Source organism: Solenopsis invicta, chromosome 3 (assembly GCF_016802725.1).
Source record: "Solenopsis invicta isolate M01_SB chromosome 3, UNIL_Sinv_3.0, whole genome shotgun sequence".
Classification (NCBI taxonomy): domain Eukaryota; kingdom Metazoa; phylum Arthropoda; class Insecta; order Hymenoptera; family Formicidae; genus Solenopsis; species Solenopsis invicta.
Window position 1 is genome coordinate 24,886,233 of NC_052666.1, and position 25,115 is coordinate 24,911,347.

Genomic DNA, 25,115 nt, shown 5'->3' on the forward strand with positions numbered 1-25,115 from the left:
TTTCTACAGATTGCAAGAAGACTTTGCACCGTGAATAAAAACAATTTTCAAGATCACATGTCAACAAGATCGTTGGCCCCATCGTTGATATGTGTCACGCATTCAAACGCGTCGCAAAATGAAATAAAACACTCTTTTTCTTTGTGTAGAAGTATTCTTATTTAATGTGTTATTTAATTTTCCAGAAAAATAAAATCAAAGAAAAGAAACAAAGTTTTTTTTTAAAAAATATATAAAAAAGAAAATTATTACAATGACAAGATACTAGTGTTTTCAATTTTCTAAAAAAAAATAACCATTAAAAAAACTATTCCATTTTTTCCGAAAAATACGACTGTGATAATGGTATTTCATTGATGAATTATTTATTTATTAGAGCTCTTAAATGTAGAAGAAATCTTATCATTGATGTAGAGAACAATAAGTTAATATTATAATAAGAAAACTTAAAAAATTATGACAAAAAAGAAAAGTTTTTCCCAAAATTTCCGAAAATTTTTTTCGGTTGAGAACTAATTTGCAACTCGCATTGGTGTAAAAAAATATTCTTCTTCTTTATTACACAGATGTATGTGTTATTTTCACTTTAATGACGTACGTTTTCTCCGTAGTGAAGAACGTAATATATGTTGATTAAATCTGGAATTTCAGTATTATGCATTTTCTAGAAAAGTAAAGCAGGATATTTACTGCTGTTTTTCCCCGGTTACATTATTTCTGCGATTGCACAAATTAAGAAATTGCTATAAGATACAATCTATTAAAATTAAGATCTTGGCCAAAAGATCTTAAAAATAACTATATTAAAAAAAAGAGTATTTAATACTTGTGACTTTAATTAAATATTACAATGATTGTTGTTCAAATCTTTATGTTCCTACTTATTACATCTATAATGTTAGTAATATTAACATATACAATGTATTACACTGACAAAAAAATGTCAATTACTTAAATATCACACAATTACTTAAATATTACAATAACTTAAATATAATTGATATAAAAAATGACTGTATAATTATACATTATCTATTCTTATTTTACAATATTTTATTATCTATTCTCATTTTACAATAATTTATTTTACTATATTGAAATAATATTTGTTGATAAAAATTGCATTTTTTGGTTAGTATACACATTGTATCCTATTGTTATTACTAATATTATAGCAGTAATAACTATAAAAATAAAGCTTTTAGCTATAATTGTTTTAACATTCAATTATAGTTATAATACCAAATATTTTTTTCTCTGTACAATGGACACAAAAGAACGTAGAAACGTGCCGACATTATTAAAATTAAATAACAAATAATACTTTACATTTGTTAAAATTTATGCTACGCAGAACGATTATTTTATTAATTGGTTCTATTTCAACTGAAATATAACGTACTAATTAAATGGAAATTTTTTCTCGTTTTTAACGAAATATATCATGCGTTGACACGTTACACATTTATGAATAATTCATAAAGATCAAACCCTTTGTTTACACAATTGCTTCTGAGAATAATATTTCTCTCTCTACTAGTCATACACATTTTTTCCTCCAATTTATTGTGTCGTCACCATGTTGCTGTTGATTTCTCAAGCCTATATAAGCGTGTAACTGCGTTATAAGCTGTGATAAAGTCTTCGATCCGGGGTAAGAATCGATCCGAAACGACCCCGGGAAAAAGTTATCTTCTTACGTTATCTGAAGCTCAAGCAGCCATTTCGAAGTGAAAAGGGAAAGCGACGTTGCCAGTGAGTCTGGAAATCTGTACTGTTCTATATAAAGTGACTATGTTATCAGACGAAACGACCAGTTTGTCTCGTCAACAGTATTGATTCTTTTCACGAAAACATCAGTCAAAAAACGTCATTTTGAGTGAGTATATTTTTTCTTATATATTAACGGAATGTGTTTCGAATATCCGAGTATGGTATAAGCATTTTAAAAAATTAAGATGCAGTTAAAATCGTTGAAAGGGTGGTGACAATCAAATTTCCCAAGTGCATAATGCGTCGCGGTGAGAGATAAAACGTGAAATATGTACTTACTGTATCGAATAAAATTACATACCGTTTGTGGTGAACACACCTGACGCCCCGACTGTTTTGAAACGTTAGATAAACAAAGTTTAGTTCTCTTTTTTAAAAATAAAAAATATCTTTTTTTAAATTAATAATTTATTAACTTAAGAAGGAGATAGAAATGCGCTACCTTATTAATGTTGTTTTTATTCATATATAAAAAAACCTGTTTCTCGTTTGTGTCACACAAAGCGTGTTAAAATCCGGATTTTGCGATCAAAATAATTTATGCACATAAATGGATATAGCCAAATCAGAAATAGTTTATTTTTTTCACTTGTTTATGGACGTTCATAAAATATAAGTGTTTAAATTAATTTCCATAGTCTACGTTAATTCTGCCAATTAAAAAGTACGGCTTTACTATTAAAATAAGACTTTTTTTATACAAATACAAAGAGAGAAAAGTTTCTTAAACATTTATAATTATTATAATGACTTATAAAAATGTTTGCATGTCTTTTTATTTTTAAACACAAGTATATACAATTTTCTTTCATCTACTCGATCTCATTAATGCAAAGTGCAAGTTTGTTCTTGACCTTTTCTGACATTCCGCATATTATATCTGGATGATTTATCTTAAGCAGATGTGCCAGTATATTACATATAAACTGCACATAAATTTAATTATTAAACTAACATTATGAGAATAATAAGAAAAAAAAATGTAAATATTTTTTAGAACAGTTTTAGTGCGTTACAAGCATCTAAAATGATCTAATGTCAATAATATACTCATTATTATAAAATTTTATAATTTACAAAAACAATTGTAAAAATTTTATTTCCGCATTTAAACAAATTGTTTTTATTTTTAGATTTCATATAGAAACGAGCCACAAATATATGCATTAGAAGTTTTGAAAGTTTTTATTTTTTTAATTACCTAAGCATATCATGCTTCTACTAATCTTAAGAGAATCTTAAAGTCATGTGATAGAACATGATTATTTTCTGCACGCTGTATTTCTAATTGCTTTTACGGATTTAAAAGTCCTTTTTATAATTAATTATAGGTACTAATATCCGAACACACCGATTTTTATATTGAAAACAAAAGTAAATTAAGAAACTTACATTTGCTTTACTTATTCTTAACTTAATATGGCGTGTATAGCTATTAACGTGTACCAATATTTGCTTTATACAAAAATTCTGCAGTGTATTTGTTCAAAATAAAAATAATTTGAAATGCGGATTACACGAAAATTCAATGTTGAGTTTTTAACATTATGTTAAATGTTTAATATAAAAGATTAGTGCATTTAAAAATTTGCATATGGACAATACATGCGTGCAATATTAATTTGATATTATAGTAGTATGTAGTGACGTATTGACGTTTCGTAAATGGTACGCATGTATTGTAAATCGCATGTGTGTAAGTCGCTATTCAGTCAGTAAAATTCGTGATTTTAGACTTCTCTTAATAAAATGCAACATTTATTTAAGGAGAAAAGAAGGTATCTCTTTAAGAAATCTATGTCAGTAGAGATAATTTTCTTCTAAATAGTTACATATACACTGAGAATAATTATAGTTAAATTATGATAATTGTAAATTTTTTTTTTTTCCAATGTAGTATTTTAATACGGTATACAGGATGTTCGATAATGGTTGTCCCCATGTTTTACCATAGGAGCATGATTTATCGACAGACATATATTTCTAACATACTATATTAGAAATTACAAATGCGTGTTCCTATGTTAAAACGTGGGGGCAACCATTATCGAACACCCTGTATACAACATATTTTTCCTTCCTAAATTTAATGAACTGAATTTCAATTTATGTGATAAATGCTTAAAAAGTATCTGTTTAAATCGTTAGATGACTCTGTAAGTCACAATGTAGTTGCAACAGGTTTTGTATTATATTTTCTGATTTCTTTTTTAACAAAAAAAAAACAATTTTTAAATAAGCTTCTTTAAAAAATTTTGTTTTATAGAAATTTGAAACATAATGAAATATAAAAAACAAATTAAAAAAATATTTTCTTATTAATCAGAAAATTATTAAAAGAGTTTATTAAAAGATTGAAAGATTGTAGCTATAATTGATTTTATAAATAACTTTATAGATGCATTTCCAGTTATCAAAATCAGGAGAAAATTATACTTCTATTTATCAATCGCAAGAGAGATGAATAATGAGTGAAGAGAGGAAGTAAAATTGTATAGCCGATTGATGATTTCTGAAAAAAGAAACAAAATAAAAAAGAGATTAGCGAAGAACAATTCACAAGAGCATCGCATAAAATGATTAATTAACACGGTCGTGTCACATGCTGGTCACCGGCCAAAGTCTTCATCGATCGCTTCTTGTTGACATTCCCAGCAATTATTCGCACATAGCGGTTAGATCGAGGCTGAATTTATTACGAAATCATTTTGTTCTCTTCCAGAAATATTTTTAATAGCGGTGATTAAAGGACCGATTTAATTCTATACTTTATTTAAATAGTTACTAAAAGCAACATCAACTCCAAAACCAAAAATTTGTTATTTAAACTAAAGTTACAATTTACTATTAAGGTAGCAAATTAAAATTAATGATTTTGTAACATTTTTCTGTATCAAAACGATTAGCATTACAACATCAACATCTCTGATACAAGTATTACATTAAGATTCTCCAGCTTATAATAATTCAAGGAAGTTACGTGATTCTTCAATGCTAGAATTTGAACACTTTTGTTAATTTTAATAATTAAATTTTTAAGAAAAAATAAATATATTTACTAAAAGTCAATATTTCTACAACAAAAGACTAATAATTTCTAACAAATTTCTATTTTTAGTAAAACTTTGTACTTATTTATAAAAATTTTTTTCTCAGAGAGCAAATTATTTAGAAACATGTGGAATTTGTAGTTTGTTGTAGTTTCACCGAGATATTCGTAGAAATCATAGAAACAACACATTACAAAGATACAAAAATTTACAAAAATTTAGAAAAATACTCCAATTTTGGTATTTTCGTATAGATTTTTTTAACATTTCTTAAATTTTTGTAGAATTTTGTAGACTTTTATAGAATAGATGCCGCTAAGGCATCTAATGCATAACCTGGTTTTCCTGCTGAAAACGCATGCGCCAATGGGGCATTAAAAAGCTACTCGACTGAGCAGGAGTAGGGTGAGAGAGATGAATAGGGTGATTGATGCGGTTTAGGATTCTCCATGGCTTGGACAACGTAACTCCGTTAAATCGAAGAAATTCGCAATTCCATGTCAGTTAGAATATTTGCCTGAGGGATCTTCGCGCAACGGTTCTGGAAATGTACGGAAAAGGGCGCAAAAGAGAGTAGACGCGCGAACCGGTAGCCGGGTATATTGATCTGGTGTGGACATTTGGCGTATCTACTATATACATAGCCAGTGCGCGGTGACGTGTTCCCGCGAGGAGAGCTTCGTCGCCGTCGATCCAACTCTTCCGCGAACAAGCAGGGCTCATCACGGCCCGCTCGACGTTTACTTCAGAGGAAAAAAGATGGGCATTGAGGTGTTCGACTGCTTGAACAACGATTTACAAATAGGGGGTTGCAAGAAGTCGTATCTAGGTAAGCCCGCACTCGTCAATGTGATGGGATGCGTCTTTGCGACGCGTGGAAGTTCTGTCACTCCCATTGATTAGTTGTCGAATTGTTAAACCAAAGTAAACCAATTTTTTTCCAAGAAGCTGTCGTGTAATTCTGTGTAGTTGAATGAGAGAAAAAGAGAGAATACAGCAATTAAGGTAAACTTCTTTATTAATTTGCTGTAATGTAATCTGAATGAACTAGGGGTTAAATGAAAAATGTGAGGAAAAGGTCTTGACTCTTCTAATTGGCATCTCTACTACCTCTGGTTATCCTTATAATCATCAACAAAAAGATAAATCGGGAAATGAAAATATTTACCAACGACAAAGTTCATCGAATTATTATTTATGTTGTATAAGCCGGTGTTAGTTGTATATCTATGGTATTAAAATATACTAGGGGAAATATAAATAAATCAAACCGCAATATTGTTTATGTAGGATTCACATTGAGATCTACGACGTATTAACGGTCCGATATCTAAAAGAAAATAGGATTTTTAGATAATAACATTTTTTTATCTCTGAAAAACGTATTCTTCTGGATATCTTACGTTGGATGTCACATTCAATATAAATCTTTCATTATAATTGATGTTATATTCCCGTCTATTTACGTGCATATGACATTGATCGCCTGCAGTTCTTTTTATATACTTTCCTCAGGCAGATATTGTTAAAGATGGATTGTTAAAGATCCGAATGCAAATTTTCGTGACTGATAAATAGACCCAGTGATAATTAAAGAACGATAACATTACGCCTGTTTTAGCGAGGATCATAAACTGCCACACTCAGACAACACATATATCCAAAATCGGCAGTCATTAAAAATATCTTAGAGATATCTTTAAACAAATATGTCTAAAATACATTTTAATGATGTCTTATATGTTCCAGTTTCTGAATGTGAGTGTGTGAGGATTATTGTTTGGGGATTGCGTTTGTTATCCTCCGTAAAGATAAGAAAATCGATAATGTCATCGTTCATTCTATAATGTTATCTGTAATCAATCGGTAATGTCATTCTTCAATTATCTTCAGGTTTCATCAGTCATGAAAATTTGTTTTTGGCCAGCTGTCTTTAATAACAATACCTCGTCGGTGCCTTAGATTAATTTTAACAGTTTTATCATCAAGGTCCTGCTTAATCGAATAAGTGCCAGAACTTAATATACATACTACTATTCTTTCATTAGTAATGATACCTTTTAATCGAGCCTTTATAATTTTCGCACGCACATAAATGCAACTGTCATGCGTGCAAAATACAGTGCTGTTTTATATACAAATCACTTAACAGTAATTTAATAAATTGTACCAACAATGAAATTGAGGATTTGTTTAGCCAATCGTGCGATAATGTCAGACATGTGGAGCAATTCATCTCGATGCCAAATCTAGAAGCGTCATTGAACTTATTTTGTTTAAAGATGCTGCTACTATTTTTAGAGTTTGTTTAGATCAAGACTAAAAATATACAAATGTCATCAGTCCTATTACAGTTTTATTTTCATCAAAGAAAAATTCTGTTAAAATTTGATAGAAACATTATTGTTTAACTGAAAGTACTGTGTATATTTGGAGTTTCTGGGACACCCTGTATATTTCTACGGCGAAAGTAGCGGAAAAGTACTGCGAGAACCTGTTGGGGATTGCACGAAAGTAACGGAAAACCTTTATGGGTCTCTCCATAAGAAGACCTAAAATAAATTGAAACCCTAAGACATATTATGTAGAAGCATAAAAGACAAAATCCCTTTCCATGTCTCCAACTAAAGATATAGATTTCATACAAAGTTGTTATTGCATATCTTATCAAAAGTCAGATGACAAATTTTAGCCACGATGGAACTAGCATACTCCGTTGAAAACAAGGATTTTGGCATATAATAAAAGTTTATTGTTTCCTCTTTTATCATTTCTCTTGTTCCTGTTTTAGATAAGATTTACAATTTAATTCTAATGTTTGATAGAAGCAATAACATTACAAATTATTTTTCAACGTTGAATATTAAATATAATATTATTGATAAAAGAAAATCCCTTAATTATATTGAAGTTAGAGGTGAGAAAATAAAAAGTATTTCGGCAGAGAAAAATAACGTCAATTATAAGGATATGTAAACTTTTAGGTATCTTTTTCGTATTCTTTTTTTTCAAGCATCTTACATTTAAACTTTTGGTTAAAAGAGTATTGTCAAAGTAAGAAATAAGAGCTCTTAACGGCAACGTTCTGACAGCCGGCACGCAACGAGTGGTGGAGGAATGGAGGTGGACGAGCACGTGCTCACCGAGTGATAGAATTTTTTTTCTGAGTCAAATAAGGCAACTCGCTCTTGGTAGGGAAGTGACGAGCCAATGGAAACGCGAACGAGTCATCACGCAAAGAGAGATGAATGAAAAGAGCGAAGGAGAGAGCGAGTTGGAAAACCTTTAAAGAATCAACGTGCGTAACGTGTGCACGTGATCGAGAGAGATCGATGGAGGAAAAGAGAGCGAGGATGGAGCGAGACGCTAAAGCGGATTTAAGTATATGAAGAAACGAGTAGGAAGATCGCGGTAAAACATGGAAAGAAATAAAATGGACAATATATATATGCAGAGTAACTCAGTAACGTATCTAGGTAGCATCACAGCTGGAGCTTTATCGCCCGAAAACAGAGTCTGTACCGTTCTATTGATTGAAATATCTAGATATTTAAAATATTATTGCCTATGGAAAAAGAGAGAGAAAAAAAATATTTATAGTAATTATTAATAGTAATTATTATGAGTATTTATTATAATATCCAAGTATCTGGGTAAGCGCGTACTCGAGTACTATCAGTTCTGATCAATACTCCAATTCAAGTCAACTCGCGTCGATCCTGAGATAAAGGAGGGAGCAGGATGGAGACGCATAAATAAATGAATGGACAAGATAGCAAGATGGTTCTCCACAGGCACGCGAGCGAGATGGAAAGGCAGGAATAGAGAGGGGAAATCCATGTATTCGCAGTATGAAACTTCATCGTTGTGTATCGCTACCGTTGAAGTGCGTCTTTATCGGTCGCCACGCATTCACCTTCTCGCGTACACTTGACGCAGGTGTATACTAACGAACTTAAACCTAAGGCGCGTCGTGAGTTTCGCATTTTGTTCTCCCAAAGCTGATAAATTCGCGAAAATCAGTGAAGCAGAACAGAACTGCGAGCTGTGTGACACGACTGTGAATCGTGCTAGAGAATTAATTAATGTGCAACCGTAACGAAGACCGCGTCTCATTGTACCTGGCTGCGTTATAGGAGAATGTTCCTCATCACACCGGTCGACAACAATCGTTGGGTCTATGCGATGCACGGATTAGAAAAGCCCATGGACCATGTGTCCGGTATGATTTGTCAACGTGTATTTAGAAGCACCGATAGGAAACATTAGTATCGACAGACTGGAGACAGTGTTGAGACTTAAAACATTTCTCCAAAAAATGTATAAGCGATACCACTATCGCTGATACATTTTTAATGTAAATAAATGAGGCTCCTACACCAGTCATTGAACAATCACCAATACATGCTTAAGAAAGATATTAAAATAATGAGAATTCAAAATGATGAATTATAACTTAATTGATATTGTTGAAATCCCATTTTCATATAGATTTGTTTAAAATATTATTTTTTATTTGAAACTATAATTATGTTAACTTGGTTTTATTCATTGACTGGTTTAATTCTTTATTTATTCATCAACTAATGTAATGGACTTTACTTTAATAACACAGTTATACAAACGCGGACTTTTTTTGACATCTGAATAAACAAAATGTTTTCCAATGGAATTGGAATTTGTTTTCAGCAACCAAAAGTCTATCGGAAAACAATTTAATTATTCAAGTCCCAAAAATGTATTGAACTGTGTAATCGCGAATGAAACTATGTCACGTCGAATCGTTCTTCAAAAATTTTGATCTTCTTCTTTCTTGCGCAGATACGTGATTACTAAAAGTAATCGACAAAACGCGATTCTTTTTTTATTTTAGTCATTCTTAGTTGGAATTTGTTTACCAGAATATGCTAATATTAGCGACGCCATCATTGCCGTTCACGTGTCTCGCGAATGCACGTCTTGCATTTGTAATCATGTTGTTTCGCTGGTCATAACAACGTATGGGTATATTGGGTATGCATAGAAAAGATTTCTATGACGATATTTGTCAGGCAGCTATAATTTACATATGTGTCACGTATCAGTATTATCACTGAGTCATGTAAAAGTATTTCTTTCTTTTGATACGATCGCTTCTGAATTCGGAGCAATTATGATAAGTTTGAATAGTTCGAATAGTTTGAATACTAAAAAAATGTGCATCCAGTTTAATTATTTTGGATAGTTCAAATAGTTCACATTTCAGCAGTGACAGTTCTGTATGCCAATTCGTTCGTATCGCATGCTCCAACATACTCCTACTCACTCCAACGCGCTCTAATCATTTACAACAAACGTATTGGAGCGTGTTGGATTCTCTCTGAATCTAATTTGTCGATCTGATTAATATTAGCCTTCATTGTTTAACTTTAACCTTTGAAACCAAGCAAGTCTTCCATTGTAAAATCGTAAAACCTTATTGTCTCGTTAAACGCGACGCGTTGTCATAACGCTTTTTACATGCGGCTGACAATGAGGAGCGCAGTATCAATGTGATAACGAACATAGCAAGCTACATCTCTGTAGCCGTGTGTAACCCACGTGAACAGTTGCACTGCGCGCGTGTTTACACATTAACGGGATATGGATAGAAACTGCACACAGACGCGTATCGTTTCGCTGATAGTCCCGCTAAAACGCGGTTCTATAAATAACTAGAGAAAACATGCACGAAGGTCGTAGTGAAACATAAAAGAATTCGCGGTTTGATATCTCAAGCGGATGAACCTTTCGTAAATTTGAACGCACCTTAATGGATTGTCTACATTTCACGTTGCCTTCACAAGACAAGAAATACTTTTATTTTTTAATTGTACTTGTGAGTTTTCACTAAAATTATGCACAGTTTTAAATCTATTTAAGTCTTAAATGGATATGTCATCGTTGTTTAATGGGATAATGATGTACTTCGAATCGTTACAAGTTCATCGAGGTCAAATGATTCTTGATTTTGCATCGCATTGCATAATTTAATGTCTCGAGAAGCGTACTGACAAACATACTTAAAAAATGCTTCCATTTTTATGCAATATAGTTCCTCATATACATTTTCTTTACAATTTTCACTGATAAATTTTATTAATTGTAAGTTGATAACATTACATAAGTTAATAACGTTTCGATTATTGTAGCAAAATCTTGGCAATATTTTTTTAAACATTGGCATTTTATCGATTAAAATCTCGATATTGAATGAACACGTGAAGACACAAAGAATATTTCTATCTTATGAATAAGAAAATAGAAATCTATTCTAAATAGATACACATACATATATACGTGGGTGTGAGTACAGATATAGCGTTTAAATGACACCAGTGCGATCACACCGATGAATGAGAGGAATCAAATTAAAAAATAAAACATATGTTTGTTATTTAAATTAATAAATTTAATGAACTTAAAATCTCCCCCTTTTTCCCCGCTCTCCCGGAAACAGATCTATCGTTATTATTTTTATATTATTATATTAATATTTGTATTATTATTTCTTTAATTTATATATATATATATATATATATATATATATATATGTATATCCGGTATTTGTTGATGGGAGAGTGGTTTCCGGGACGAGTGCTAAGCGGGGCGCAGTGACATCCTTTCGGACACAGCCGTAAGGTATTAATATAACATTTTCATTTACGACGAGACGTTCGTTCTCTTTAACCGTCGCGCATGCAAGTCAACGTGGAACGATCGTATGAGTCACGTTGAGATACAAGAAGAGCGTGTCTTGGCAATCTTACATTAGTCGCTTCATTCCGTTTTGTGCAGCCGGCAGTGTCATGGCGGGCTCCATTGCCACTTTGGCGATCCTTTGGGTGTCCCTACAGACGATGGGGCTTTTGGGTCACTCACATTCGATCGACACCTACAAGTTACCCGAATCTCTACATAATTACCTTGCCAGTTATACCGGTAAGTGACAATCGAATTTATGAAGTAGCAATAATAAATTTGTTGCCGTGAAGTAAAGAAAATCAAACGCAATTGTGCACAGAAAACAATTAATGTCAAATTAAAGTTGATACATTCTTTTTAACAATTATTATCATTCTAAATTATATTCGAATATATGAAATCTTTAAAGAATTTGATAATCTTAAATTTCAGTAATATAATATATTTTTATTTTAATATAATAATTATCCAAAGATCATAATATGAATGTTTTGATAATAATAGAAATTTTAAAAATGTCAATTCTTGATTTGAAGAATAAAAGATAGCTATCATAAACACTTCCATGAATACGTTAAAAAAGTCTCGGTGTACAATTAACGAAGTCGTGTCAAATTGCGCGTTAGACGTTGTATCATACATTAGATCATTCATCTTGCAGAATTACATGTTATCGAAGAAATAAGTTTGCAACTTTAACAGAATTTCGTCTATTATCTATCTTTGATCGCGATTTAGTAATATTTGGAAACAGTCCAGACATGCTCATGTAGACTTGGCTGGTTTATTTCGAAACGAAGGCCTACGTTAAATCCAAAAGATTGTTTTTTTCGGATTATATTCGGAAATACATATAATTTAGAATATTTTTGGATACCATTGCTGAAAAAAAAATCTGATTACATATTTGACATTTCGCAGATTGAAACGCTTACCACAAATGTCTTGTTAACATAATCAAAACATTTTTCTCAGTGATCGCATTCTTATTTTATCCAACGTTTAAATTATAATTTTATTTACTATTCCAAAATATTTCAAAAACATGCTTTCAGGACTGCCATCTAATTCCGAAGTCATCGTAGATACCGGCCGTTTTCAAAATCGGAGGTTTCCCAGAATAGATGGAGCAACCCTAAACAACTCGATCGCATTCGCGCGAACGTTAATCGGTCGCATGAGTACCCTTGAGAATAATATCGCGAATGCCGGTGTCGAACTCGCAGCACAAAGTCCAGCCGAGAAACAATTCTGGAATTCTTACCCTTCTACGGATGCTTTCGACAGGAGCATCGATGCGTTCGTAGCGACAAAGGCGTCTTCGTATCTCGTACAACAAAATTGTCGAAGGTATGTTTCTGAATAGCAGCTTCAAGTTGTTTTCTATTACCTTAAATCGTCACCTTAAATTATCTCTTTATTAACATATTCCGTACCGCGCTAATTTTAGGTAACTTGTCCGTTATGTCACGCGTGAATCATCGGTGATTCACGGTATTTTCGTTTGCATTTTATGTTTGTATTTGTTTATTAAAATGTGTTTATAACATTAAAATCTTTAAAAATTATTATAAAAAAGAAAGCTTAACATACCAATATTGTATCGTACATTAGTTATGTATCTATGCATAATATTAGAAATTATTTTGCAATTACGTTTCTTTTTATAGTCAGAAAATATAAAACGACACAAATAACCAGTAGATTATCGATGACCACGCGACACGGAATATATTAATTATTAATTATTAAAATTTGATCTGAGTCTATAAATCTCATAGAGTAGTTTCGCCACTAATATTTTAGAGTGATTGTGAAAGGGTTGTTAATGTGAATAAGCGCAGACACTTATAAGAGTAAACTTATCGCTAAAATTTTTAAAGAAGTTAACACGGATCTCGCGCTATACCTACAAGTTCTATTTCTATGTATTTCTATGAATCGACTATGAATACCAGTCTTAAACAGTATATGCTTCACACGTGAATTCGCATGCATTATCTTGCTTTTAACTCATGTTTACATGGTTGCATTTTTCCTTGACATGAAAAGAAAATGCGAATAATATTCTTGTATAAATTCAAACTTCTTAGATAATATTTCGTACAAAAAGCAAAGTAGTACAGTCCATTTACTAGCAACTTGTTACGTTGCCATTATAATGACAGAATTATTTGCTGAATTAAATTTTTGCTTGCATGTGTCCAAAATAATATTTTTACCTCTGATATTGAGTAAAGTTTTCATAATTTTGCCAAAATATTGCTATAATCATACACTTTTACCACATTTATTGCCGTAAAGTTCCTGTATTCGGTTTGCGCGTTTTATTTTGCTTGCAATATTGCAATATGTATCAAATGAGGAATCACTTTGTTAGCAACTTGCTTGCACAAATTGTCAGTAAAATGTCGATAAAATGTTGAATGGGTTGGTCATAATGTAATCAAAGTAACATGAAACATGAACAATGCTTTTGAAGAAGATACTGTAAATAATTGAACCACCAACCAATCACGTTGGTTTGAAAAGTTTTGCTGATGATACAAATCTCGATAATTTGCTTCACGGCTGTGCGTCATTAGTGATTGATGACAATGTCTTGAAATGGTTAAAGTAGACTTGCGTTTGAGTCGAGATATTGCATAGTTTGAGATATTGCACAGCATCAATATATTTACTATTTGACTAGCTGTTTCTTGACACTTTGAGGTCAAGAAGACAGTAAAAAAGCTTGACAAGTGAGTACCACATAAACTGACTAACAAAAGAACATTTCAAAGTGTAAAATTCTGGTTTCAATGAAATTTTGTACACGTATAGATTACATAAATAGATGAATTTAGAAAATATCAGTTGCTGCCCAAAAACTGCTGGTTTTAAGGGCTAAAATTACCCCTATAAAATTATTTTCGGCTTTTTTTGTTATATTTCAAAAACTATTAAAAGTATTCTATCTATCTGTTAAAATGGCGAGTCACTCAAAATGCACAAGCTCGATTTCCACTCGCTCTTCGTTACAATTATATTTCTCACTTGTTTCTTTCTATAATACAAAATTTAAAGAGTATGTAATTTATTTTACACTAAAAAAGAAGTTAACTTAACTAAATTTTTTAACTTTAAATTAAATTTCTTCAATTCAAGTATTTTCATGTTTAAGTGCAATAAATTAAAGAAATTTAATTGAGTTGAAAAATTTAGTCTAGTTAACAACTATTTTTTTAGTATAATATTACTAATTCATTATCTTAATCGGCTGTCACTATTACATAATTGAGTTTCAAATTGGTACTTTTTACTAAAGGGTTAAACTTCATATCTGATTGTATCCTATCACAGATTCGGCTTAGATAAGAACGACTGTGCCCGTTATATATCGACGCTGGGTCTGCAGAGCACCCCTCTCGGTGAGTCTTGTGCCGCGGTGCATAATGTAGAATGCGACTTGACGTCCAAGTACCGCAGCATCGAGGGCACCTGCAACAACATTGAAAATCCGAGCTGGGGCAGCGCAATGACCGCGTACACCAGAGTACTGTTCTCCCAATACTTTGACGGTAAGTGTCACATCTCATTACGCGGTCGTGCCTCCCTTTTTCTCTAGTCCGACACCCCCCGATTTGTCAACTGCATTAGCTCGCGATATGGCATCGTTCTCATCACTCGTCTAGGACTGAATTCCAGCCGTACGTCGCCATGTTCTAGGGAAGTAATTGCTAACCGCGCGTATCATACTTTCGATTCCCGTCGCGAAACCGTAAACAGCCCTCGCGCGAGAATTAATTCCCTTCTCCTCCCCACCCCGGGAAGAACTTTACACGGGAAGAAATTTCGTGATAAAGCGATTTATTAAAAATGCGCGTCTTCTTTGCGTAAAATCTTAAATATCATTAAATTTGTGTGGAATAATAATCCTATAATTATTTGCAGCCTCTGAACGTTTGGCGCTTTCCTTTCTCTCCCTCAATTTCCCACTCAACGCCCATCCTATCCACGAAGGAAAATTATTCCTTCTTGTAAGGCTTAGCTTCGAACAGAACGAGAATCTCTTTTAGGTAAAGTAAATCGCAGTTGTACGTGAGCTTTTTATCGAGTCAAAAAATGTTCTGAAACAATGGCGGCATATTAGAATGCATAATGCAAAAAAAGTATACCGGATTGCGATCATTACAGGAAAATATAATTTTTATCCTAATTATGCGCGGACTGGAAATATTTATCCCATCGCATACTGTGATGACAATAATCAGTTGAATGTTACATGAGATGTTTGTTCGCAGTTGCATATTAGATTACCACGCGTGCATCGAGAAGACGTAGCGATGGGAATGCGTCATCGTGTAAATGATACACGATGATAAAAGTTCAAACCGTTTAGTCACGCGCGGACTTTTCGCTTGCGAAAAAAATAAAAATAAAAGTAATAACGTGCAATGTATGTTATCGGCTAGGACAGTTATTGCAGTTGAATAATATAAACATGTGTTATATACTGCAATTCTGTTAACGCGAAGATAAAGAGAGATACACGGTTTGTTTTCACTCTCGAATCGGGCCATTCGGGTCAGATAATTCCGATCGTTATTGTATCCCCTTTCTGCAAACTTGCAAAATTCTCGAGCTTCTCGTTACGTGGAACGAAAAGCTTCGCTAAACAACACATTGCATTCCTCGCGTTACGTAAATGTCTTTCATATTGATAGCTTCTGCGTTTCTACATGCTCTTCGAGATATGATGAAATTCATTTTAGACGCATCTTAGAGCATTCAGGTTTCAATTAAGCGTTGCGTTACATACACACGCACACAGAGAGAATTTTCTTTGAAAATTTACCCTCAAAATGGTATTCGTGGGACTTGGGACAACGTATTTCGAAGATTTTTATAATTTCCTTTAATTTACAAATATCTATCACAATAAAATATATAAAATACACTGTTAAAAATAGGCAGCAAGATTCAACGTAATGTAACAAATCAATTTTTAAGCAGTTATATTAAAAACATTTACTTAATGTTGTTAAAAGTGCATTGCAAAATATCATACACATACTTTTCAGTTATATACATTAAATTTAATGTGTTTGTGTAACTTAAAAATACATTGCATTTTATGACATGTTTAACAGTGTATGATAACTTGGGTATTTACGCCGCATGAAGATTTACGCGGCAGAAGTCAGAAAAAAAATTAATGAAGATAATTTGCTCGCAAACACTCTGTTATGCTTATATGTCTGTATCGTGCTATGATTTCATTTTTTTACTGTTGATATTAACAAAATCATCGTAAATTGAATCAATTTATCAATATATTGTGAGAGGCGTAGCCATGTATTACAACCTAGATAAAATAATACATAAGTGCAGAAGAATAGTAAAGAATAAAGTCCAGTACCAAAATACCAGTGCTTAAGTCTTGTATTCTTTATTCCGTTTTATTTCTTGATTATCCCACTTGTAGTAAATTTTGCAGTAAAATATAATGAAAAATTCTCTTTGTGTACTTTAACTCTAGAGATATGGATTGATACGATCTCTGTCGGGACAATAATTAATATTTATATTAAGTTAAACAACCAATATATTACAAAATTTTTTTTAAACTCATTGAATGAGAATAACTAAAAATTATAGTAAATTATAATTTGCTATAATTAATTTGTATTCTAGAGTTAAATACTGATTAGTTAATCAGTCAACATCATTGTTTCTCTGTACCTCTTTTGTCTCTAATGTTAAAACTGTAGGTTAAAATGTCAAATTCACTCGTTAAAACGTAAAAATTAAAGCTATAAGAAGAGATTCAGAGATAAGACGTGTATTATCAAAAATATTGGATGTGGATGAATGAATTCGACATTTTACAAATATTGTACAATAGAAACGTAGTATTATTGTTTCAGTCATCGTGCTCACTAAAAGTAAACATCCAAGATATTTGACATTTTTATTATAATACGACTATAAATAGCGCAACGATATTGGAAAGTGTTAAAAGTTTTACATGCGCGGAACTCACGATGATAATTTGACCTAGAGAAGTTCGCGGAAAATGTGTATCTTATGGAAGATTATCACTTGCGCCATTTGCGTCACAACAAGCTTTTTATTTCTACTTTTTGAGTTTCGACATAATCTAAAGTTTAACGATTAGAAGAAAAGTCGCCGTTTCTTGTTTTGATTTTATAATCTGAGCACAACGGCGTCTTGGATGTCCAGTCTCATTAACCTCGACCTACTAATCCATCTACCCCACTTATCACGACACCTCTGTAATATACATTCACACATATGTGTATTTGTGTGTATACGTGTGTGCGAATTTGTGTGCGCGCTACACATACATCTACGTGAATGCATACACGTGTATACGTACATACATACAGAAATGTACACACGTACACTGATCCTTGGGCGCTAATGGATAAACGTTCGTCGATTGGCTTAACAAATTATATTCTGTGATTTGCATTACAGTTGTTGTGCGATAAGGCACATAGAGCATAAAATGCCTGAGTGTGGCAGTGAATAATACTGCCTACAATAGGGTGCCCCCGGTCGGGAGATTCTATCCAGCAGTAGAATGTGTATGTAAACTAATTCGGATATACCTAATAATGTATCATATTTATTATGTAACACTAGTTCGAGTTGTTTTTTCTGTTCAATTCGCGGTAATACGCGGCTCGCGTCAAGGTGTACCCGAACGAGGGGATTCGGCTTGGGAGTGTGCAATTCAGTCGCTTAACTCTTATCGTTAGATAGTTATAAAACTCAACATTTGACATGAATGCAACGCATTGTGACTTATAATTCTAAACAGAAGAAATATCCCGAATAGGATTCACTTTAGTCATACATGTAGCACAAACTTTTTGTTTTAATAATTAATCTATCATAGAAATTGCTTTTGAAAACTGCTAGCGCTTCCATCAAAGTCGCAGTGCATCTTCGATACATTTAGGTCGGTATTGATAGTCAGTTCTTATATTTAAGATAGTCTTAACTAGTGTTATAAAGCACAAGATGTCATAAAGATCCGCAGAGCCGCGTTAACATCTTAGGGCATTACTTAAGACAGTCTTGAAATAAGAATCAATTATAGGTGAATTACAGATACAATTAGCCTCCACAATTACTGTCTTCCGAGTCTTCAAAACTACTGAAATCGTGGTGCTCTGCCTCTCAGGGGACAGTGAACCATAGGGCATAGGAAGAAGAATCGACTATGAATACCGCCCGTAAAGTTACATTCGGAAATCTTCTCTCTCAGCTCAGTTTGCTCGTTCGTACGCCTTAAATCGATCATCTATAGATAAGTTCGCGGGGACGTTTCTGCGAGCGTTTTCGATTCGAGCGGCCGTAACTTCGATGCCAGGACGTCGATTATGATTATATCCGCAAGCCGTTGTTTCGCGCGCAGTCACACAATCGCATCTTTGCCATGCTTGAACGGCGACGCGACAGATAAACGGCTCGTCGTTCGATAACGCATCAGAACGTTGAAATCAATGTAGTCGAGGCGATTATATTTACTAGCACGGTCTCGCATTGCAGCACGAGATTTAGGATTCTTCAGGGACCGATCAGCACCAGGAGTTAAATTACCCGTCTTCCACGAATGCAAGAATCCCCGATAGTGACGATAATTTCTACTTACGGACGAAATTACTCCTCTGATCGTTCCCTGAATTTATCGCGCGGACGAGGCAGGTTGTAGGTGCAGTCAGGATGTCAAGATTAGCACAGCTGATGATACTCGCCTATTTATAGTTAGAACAGATTATTTGTAAAGCTATAATCATTATATGATTTCCTTTCGTGCTGCATTGCCAAGCGTACCACTTTGAAAGCGCGCGCGCGCGTCCGAGCTCGCTAAAATCGGAGTAATCACGACGATGCGTGGATATGATTTGTTATTTATCATTCGGCTGATCGATTAACGAATTACCGCGGAATCGTATTGTATCGTTTCCCGTTGTGTTTTTTATTTGCGTCATTCGACGATTATAATTTGTTTTATCTCGCAAGAAAATTCTTCGAAAGCACTACGTCGCGCTAAAATAGCACCGCTTTACTCCGATTTTGCGATTTCGAGCCAACTTAACGCGACAGAGATCTAATGTGCATTTTGGGAAGCAGGCATCCAAGAACCGAGGCGTATCGGACAAACGAAGAAACCACTACCAAGCCCGAGGCTCGTAAGCACCGCTTTGTCCACTGCAAACGATCAATCGGATGCTAGCAGAACACTGGCTGTCATGGAATGGAGCCAATTCATCGCTCATGACATGGCCCACACGCCAGTTCGTAAGATGAGTAAGTATGCCTGCGTGGATAAATTTAAACAATTTTAACTGACACGAATCGACCGACTTCTCATTTGTTGCGTAAGAAAAGTTATCTGCGAATGTTTAGCGATACGGCATAGTCTTACGATTAAATTGAAATGTACATATGATAACGAATTGTGTTACTTTTCTCTTCTATGAAAAGTCAGCAAGTCCGTATTGCGTAACGCATAAACTCATATAAAGTTCTTACTTCTTTAATATTGTTATAACTCAGAGACTACAAGATTATAGTATTCAAAAAATATCAATTTTTGATTCATATTAAAGGAACAAAACATCATAGAGATAAAATTAAAAGACGATTTAAAGCATTGAATTTTGCTCTTTGCAATAAATGTTCCAAAATATCTCTACGACTTTTTTTTCATCGAAATATTTAATTTTTCATGAGATTACAATTTCCAAACTTTTAACCTAGAGTGTCAGTTGTAAAGATAATTATTATTAACGTAATTAGATTGTTAAATATATTATTCTTTAATTGCAGTCTCAACTGGAAAACCAATCTCTTGCTGCCAGTCAGACGGAGACACTTTGTCACCGCGTCACATTCATCCAGATTGTTCTCCGATCAGCGTTCCTGATCACGATCCCGTTTACGGCGAACATTACGTTCGATGCATGAATTATGTTAGGTCGTTACCTGTCTTAAGATCGGAGTGTACATTTGGACCTGTGGAACAGGTTGGTGATTGTCATGTGTTGAATCGAAAATCGTTGAACTTGAACCTTCGTTTTTAGAAAGTTTAAGGAAATTAATTTAAAAATTCAAGATTGCTCGATTAAATAATCCGTTATAATTGAAAATTTAAGTGTAATTTTATACGAATTCGTGTATCATTTGCAGATGAACCAGGTGAGCCACTTTCTGGACGGTTCCACTATTTACGGTTCTATCATTAAGAAATCTCGCGAGCTTCGTACTTTTGAGGGCGGACATCTTCGCGTTGACGTGCGAAATAACCATACGTATTTGCCGAGAGGAGATGTCGAGCTCATGTCGCAATGTGGAGAGAATTGTTACAATTCTGGTGAGAGTCTTAATTCTACACACATTTGTCTAACTATATAATTAACTAACAATCAATTTGCAAAATTTGCAACGCAAACTTAGTTTACATAGTTTAAAGCGCAAACTCAGTTTGCCATAGTTTGCAGCGCAAAATTAGTTTGCATAGTTTGCAGCGCAAATTCATTGTAAATACACGTAACATTCGTCACAAAATATTTATCCATGGTCATAAAATTCTTGATTTAATTATTCATACAATAAGTTCTGTATAATTTCATAACTTTTTAGAACTTTGATTTCTTTATACGAATTGAAATACTTTTCAAAAGTTTTGAAAAAATCTATACCTTCTCTAGAATACTATATATGTAAATTTTGAAATATTTTAACATTTTTTATTTTATAATTTCTAAAAAAAACATAAAATGTAAAAAAATTTAAGTAACATTTTTTTTTTAGTGTAATGCGTTTAAATAAAAGTATTCTAATAAATTTAATGCGTTTACCAGGTGACGAACGAGTGAACGTTCATCCTCAGTTAGCTGTGATACACACAGTTTGGCACCGTGAGCACAATCGCGTCGCAGACGAACTTGCCCAGTTAAATCCAGATTGGTCAGACGAGATTTTGTATCAGGAGGCCAGGCGTATCGTAATCGCAGAAATTCAGCATATTACATACAAGGAATGGTTGCCCATTCTATTGGGCAGAAAATATACTCGCACCATCAGTCTCATCGTAGGTAATGGTTACAGCCGTAACTATAATTCCGATGACGAGCCGGCGGTTAGTAACGAAGCCGCCAACGCAGCGCTACGTTTTCTGAATTCGTTGATGCAGGGACAGCTGAAGTAAGCACACTGCAACGCGCCGGAAATAAATTTTACGATAATTTGCAGAGCGAAATGTATATAATCTTTTTGTGTTTTAGCTTACCGGACAATCTTCGCCAACAGAACAAAACGCTACAGTTGGCAGAGCATTTCTTCAATCCACGTATAATCGAATCGGAGGAGATATTTGATGGATTGCTTCGCGGACTTGCTACTCAAACTAGCCAAAAGATGGACATTAATCTCATTCCAGACGTAAGTATGCTTTTAAATACTTTTTCTACTACATACAAATGCTCATTGGATAAGCAGGGAGAATCTTTTTAATTCAATATTCAAAATAATTATCAGCCAATGTAATAATACCAATATTATATTTCTGTAAGGAATTTCTGAAAAATATTCTATTTTCAATTTATATAAAAATCTGAGAAATTTTCTAAAAGTTATAAAATCATACAGAAATTCGGAAAAATTCTGAAAGTTATATAGAAACGATCAACGTTATAATCATATTCTTCTTCGTTTACAGATGACAAGCAAATTGTATACCAGCAAAGGCAATAATTTAGGTTTAGATGCCATTAGTTTGGACATTGAACGTGGCCGCGATCATGGCCTTCCAGGTTACAATTATTACCGTAGATACTGCGGGCTTTCTACCGCTAAAACTTTTGATGAATTCCTAGATTATATTCCTGTGGAGGTAAGTTCGAAACAAATCACTTCTTTATTATTTAATATTTTTACGATTATCATCAATATGTGATTGTCGTTGTTCGATTATTAGATGGTGAGAAAACTACGCACGATCTATTCCCATCCTAACGACGTCGATCTTATCGTGGGTGGTATGGCAGAGAGACCAGCTGACGACGGCATGATCGGTCCGATCTTCCGCTGTCTCATTTACGAGCAATTCTCCAGATCCCGACGTACCGATAGATTCTTCTATGACTCTGCGACGCAACCGCATCCTTTCACACCTGGTATGCTGAATATTTATATTTTCAATGAACATTCTACTGAAACTTCTTATAATATTTTATCAGAATTTTTTACATAATTTTCTAACTTTTTAAAGATTCTCCTTTTATACGAATTGAGAAGAACATTCTTTAAAAGTGCTGAGGAAATCTAAGCTTTTCTAAAATTTTTTATATATGTAAATTTTAAAATATCCTAAGATTCTAGTTCTAAGATTTCTTTTTTTGTAATTTCCATAAAAAAAAACTTAACTGTAAAATATAAAAAAAATTTAAATATTTTTTTAGAAATTTTCATAAATTTAATTTTAGAATACTGTTGTGTGTGAATTCTCACCTAAGTTCTAATTTAAGTCATAGTGTGGATTATGTTGTTAAAATATGATCAGTTTAAGATAATATTTAATAAGATTTTGGATTTAAATAAATTCAAAAAGTCAGAAGCTCAAAATTGAGAATGTCGAAATGAATTTATTTTTATTCATTTCATTTTTGTTTGCAGATCTGATCGATTATTATTTCTTTTTACAGAGCAACTGGCTCAAATACGTAATGTCACTTTAGCACGAATATTCTGCGATAATGGTGATGGCATTACTCATATGCAGCGCAACGTGTTCCTCAAACCGCAGGCAGGGTAAGTTTAAGATCATATATGGTGTATAACTTAACTAATAAAACCTTAATTTAATTTCTTCGTAATACTTCAGGAACGAATTGAGACGCTGCACTGACTTTGAAGCGATACCCAGTGTAGACCTTTTCGCCTGGGCGGAGAGGGCAAAAGCATATCGTTGAAGTCCCTAATTAATTGACTGGTCACACAAGAAATGCATCCGTTTGCCCGTAGATGTAGTGCGGGTCTGAGGGAAAGAAGACTTACGACAAGCTCACTGAGGAAACAGGCGCATTGAATAAACGATTGTACGAGACTATGTAATAGTCTCATCAAAATCGTCGCGTATGAGTGTCACAATGTCACGGCGACGATGTCGCATACGATGAAGCAGTTGAGATAACTCGGAACAAAAGTCAGAGCAATAGCAAAAGCACGTGACTAGTCGATTAAAATAATATATAGCAACTGGAATGAGACTGAATGAGATGAAGAAAGTGTGAACCGATGACGACTGCAATTAAACCAACGGATGAACGATCGTTTCTCGGCTCGATCGAGAAAACCGACATTAAAGTTTATTTTGCGATTGGTTTCGCTTGCAGAACTGCATTTCGCTCTGCGGACGGTTTGATATTATAAAGTCTGATACATGTGTAAGAGCACATCCGTTTGTAGCCTTGTAAATATACTTCTTGAGATGAATGTGTGAAAATAGTGAGTGTTATCGATTAAATCATATTTATGATTTCGTAGTCGATTATAATGACAATAAGTCGAGGCTAAAATTGAATCTATTTATCAACTGAATTTGTGATGATTTAGGATATAGAAATATATATTATTTTTATTTCTGAGCAATAATTGCATTGTTGTTCTCATTATGTAAGATTGTAATGATTTATTGTAAGATTTGTAATCAATAAATATGGAATACAAAGACTCAGTATAAATTAAATATGAATATTATACATACAAAATATTAAAACAAATAATAATTATATAATATATTTACGAATGTAAATATACCCCAGCAAACGCCAAATTACATGTAATGCAAATGTTAGTTGTAATTTCTCACTCAACAACATGTAATTGTTACATAACACACTCATTATATAATAGTTACATTGTTGAGTAATGTAACTTGGTGTTTGCTGGGAAGATACACAGAACAAAGGCATGAAGTATTATGAAAGAAATGAGAAGCATTTTTCACTTTTAAAAATAACTCGAGAAATAGAACAAAGCTATAAATAGAAGCAATAATTTAATGAACGTATTATGTAACATAATTAGTATGAAAATTTTAACATTTTAAGATATAATAGAGGTCAGAAACCAATTTCTTACTTTTTATATAATTTTGTAAACGTTCTCAAAAGATATTTTTACATTAAAAATTTGCACATCGGGCAAAAATAATTACTCAACTTATTAAAAATTTACAAAAAACTTAATAAGCGTTACATAATCGATTATACAATCAATTTGTATAATCGATTTATGTACAACTATAATCAATGATTTTCAATTTTTTAATTTATACATTGTAGTTGTATGTATACTGGAAGATACCAATAATTTATTATTACAGTTACTTGAATCAGATCGAGCAACTTGTAAGAAACATTGTATTAAATAAATTACATTTTATCAATAAAAATATAACAGTGTAAATATATTTTACTTCTTTAATAAGCGCGGAGCATTTTTGATCTCGGAGTTCGCTAAATTTTTAATACGTTTAATATTATAGTT

General features: G+C 33.0%; 1 protein-coding gene across 3 annotated transcripts; it reads left to right on the forward strand.

Annotated features, from left to right (window-relative positions):
• Nucleotides 1-1,640: 1,640 nt before the first annotated feature.
• On the forward strand, nt 1,641-24,303 carry LOC105197217 (peroxidase). 3 transcript variants are annotated; one of them, XM_011163494.3, is made up of 13 exons: nt 1,641-1,879; nt 11,640-11,783; nt 12,602-12,896; nt 14,889-15,106; nt 19,695-19,871; nt 20,394-20,590; nt 20,754-20,937; nt 21,428-21,770; nt 21,851-22,007; nt 22,285-22,458; nt 22,543-22,741; nt 23,270-23,375; nt 23,449-24,303. In XM_011163494.3, the coding sequence occupies exons 2-13, from the start codon at nt 11,651-11,653 to the stop codon at nt 23,534-23,536; spliced, it is 2,271 nt and encodes a 756-aa protein (XP_011161796.1). In that variant the 5' UTR covers nt 1,641-1,879; nt 11,640-11,650; the 3' UTR covers nt 23,537-24,303. The 3 variants fall into 3 exon arrangements, with proteins under 3 accessions (XP_011161796.1, XP_011161795.1, XP_011161794.1); XM_011163493.3 differs by lacking the exon at nt 1,641-1,879 and adding an exon at nt 5,159-5,652; XM_011163492.3 differs by lacking the exon at nt 1,641-1,879 and adding an exon at nt 8,449-9,045.
• Nucleotides 24,304-25,115: the final 812 nt, after the last annotated feature.

What these genes read in the sequence shown, in the direction of transcription:
- LOC105197217 (XM_011163492.3), top strand. Translation starts at nt 8,964, where the DNA reads ATGTTCCTCATCACACCGGTCGACAACAATCGTTGGGTCTATGCGATG. An exon ending in TAGATTATATTCCTGTGGAG is followed by an intron (nt 22,459 to 22,542) that starts GTAAGTTCGAAA and finishes TTCGATTATTAG; the next exon opens with ATGGTGAGAAAACTACGCAC. An exon ending in TTCCTCAAACCGCAGGCAGG is followed by an intron (nt 23,376 to 23,448) that starts GTAAGTTTAAGA and finishes GTAATACTTCAG; the next exon opens with GAACGAATTGAGACGCTGCA.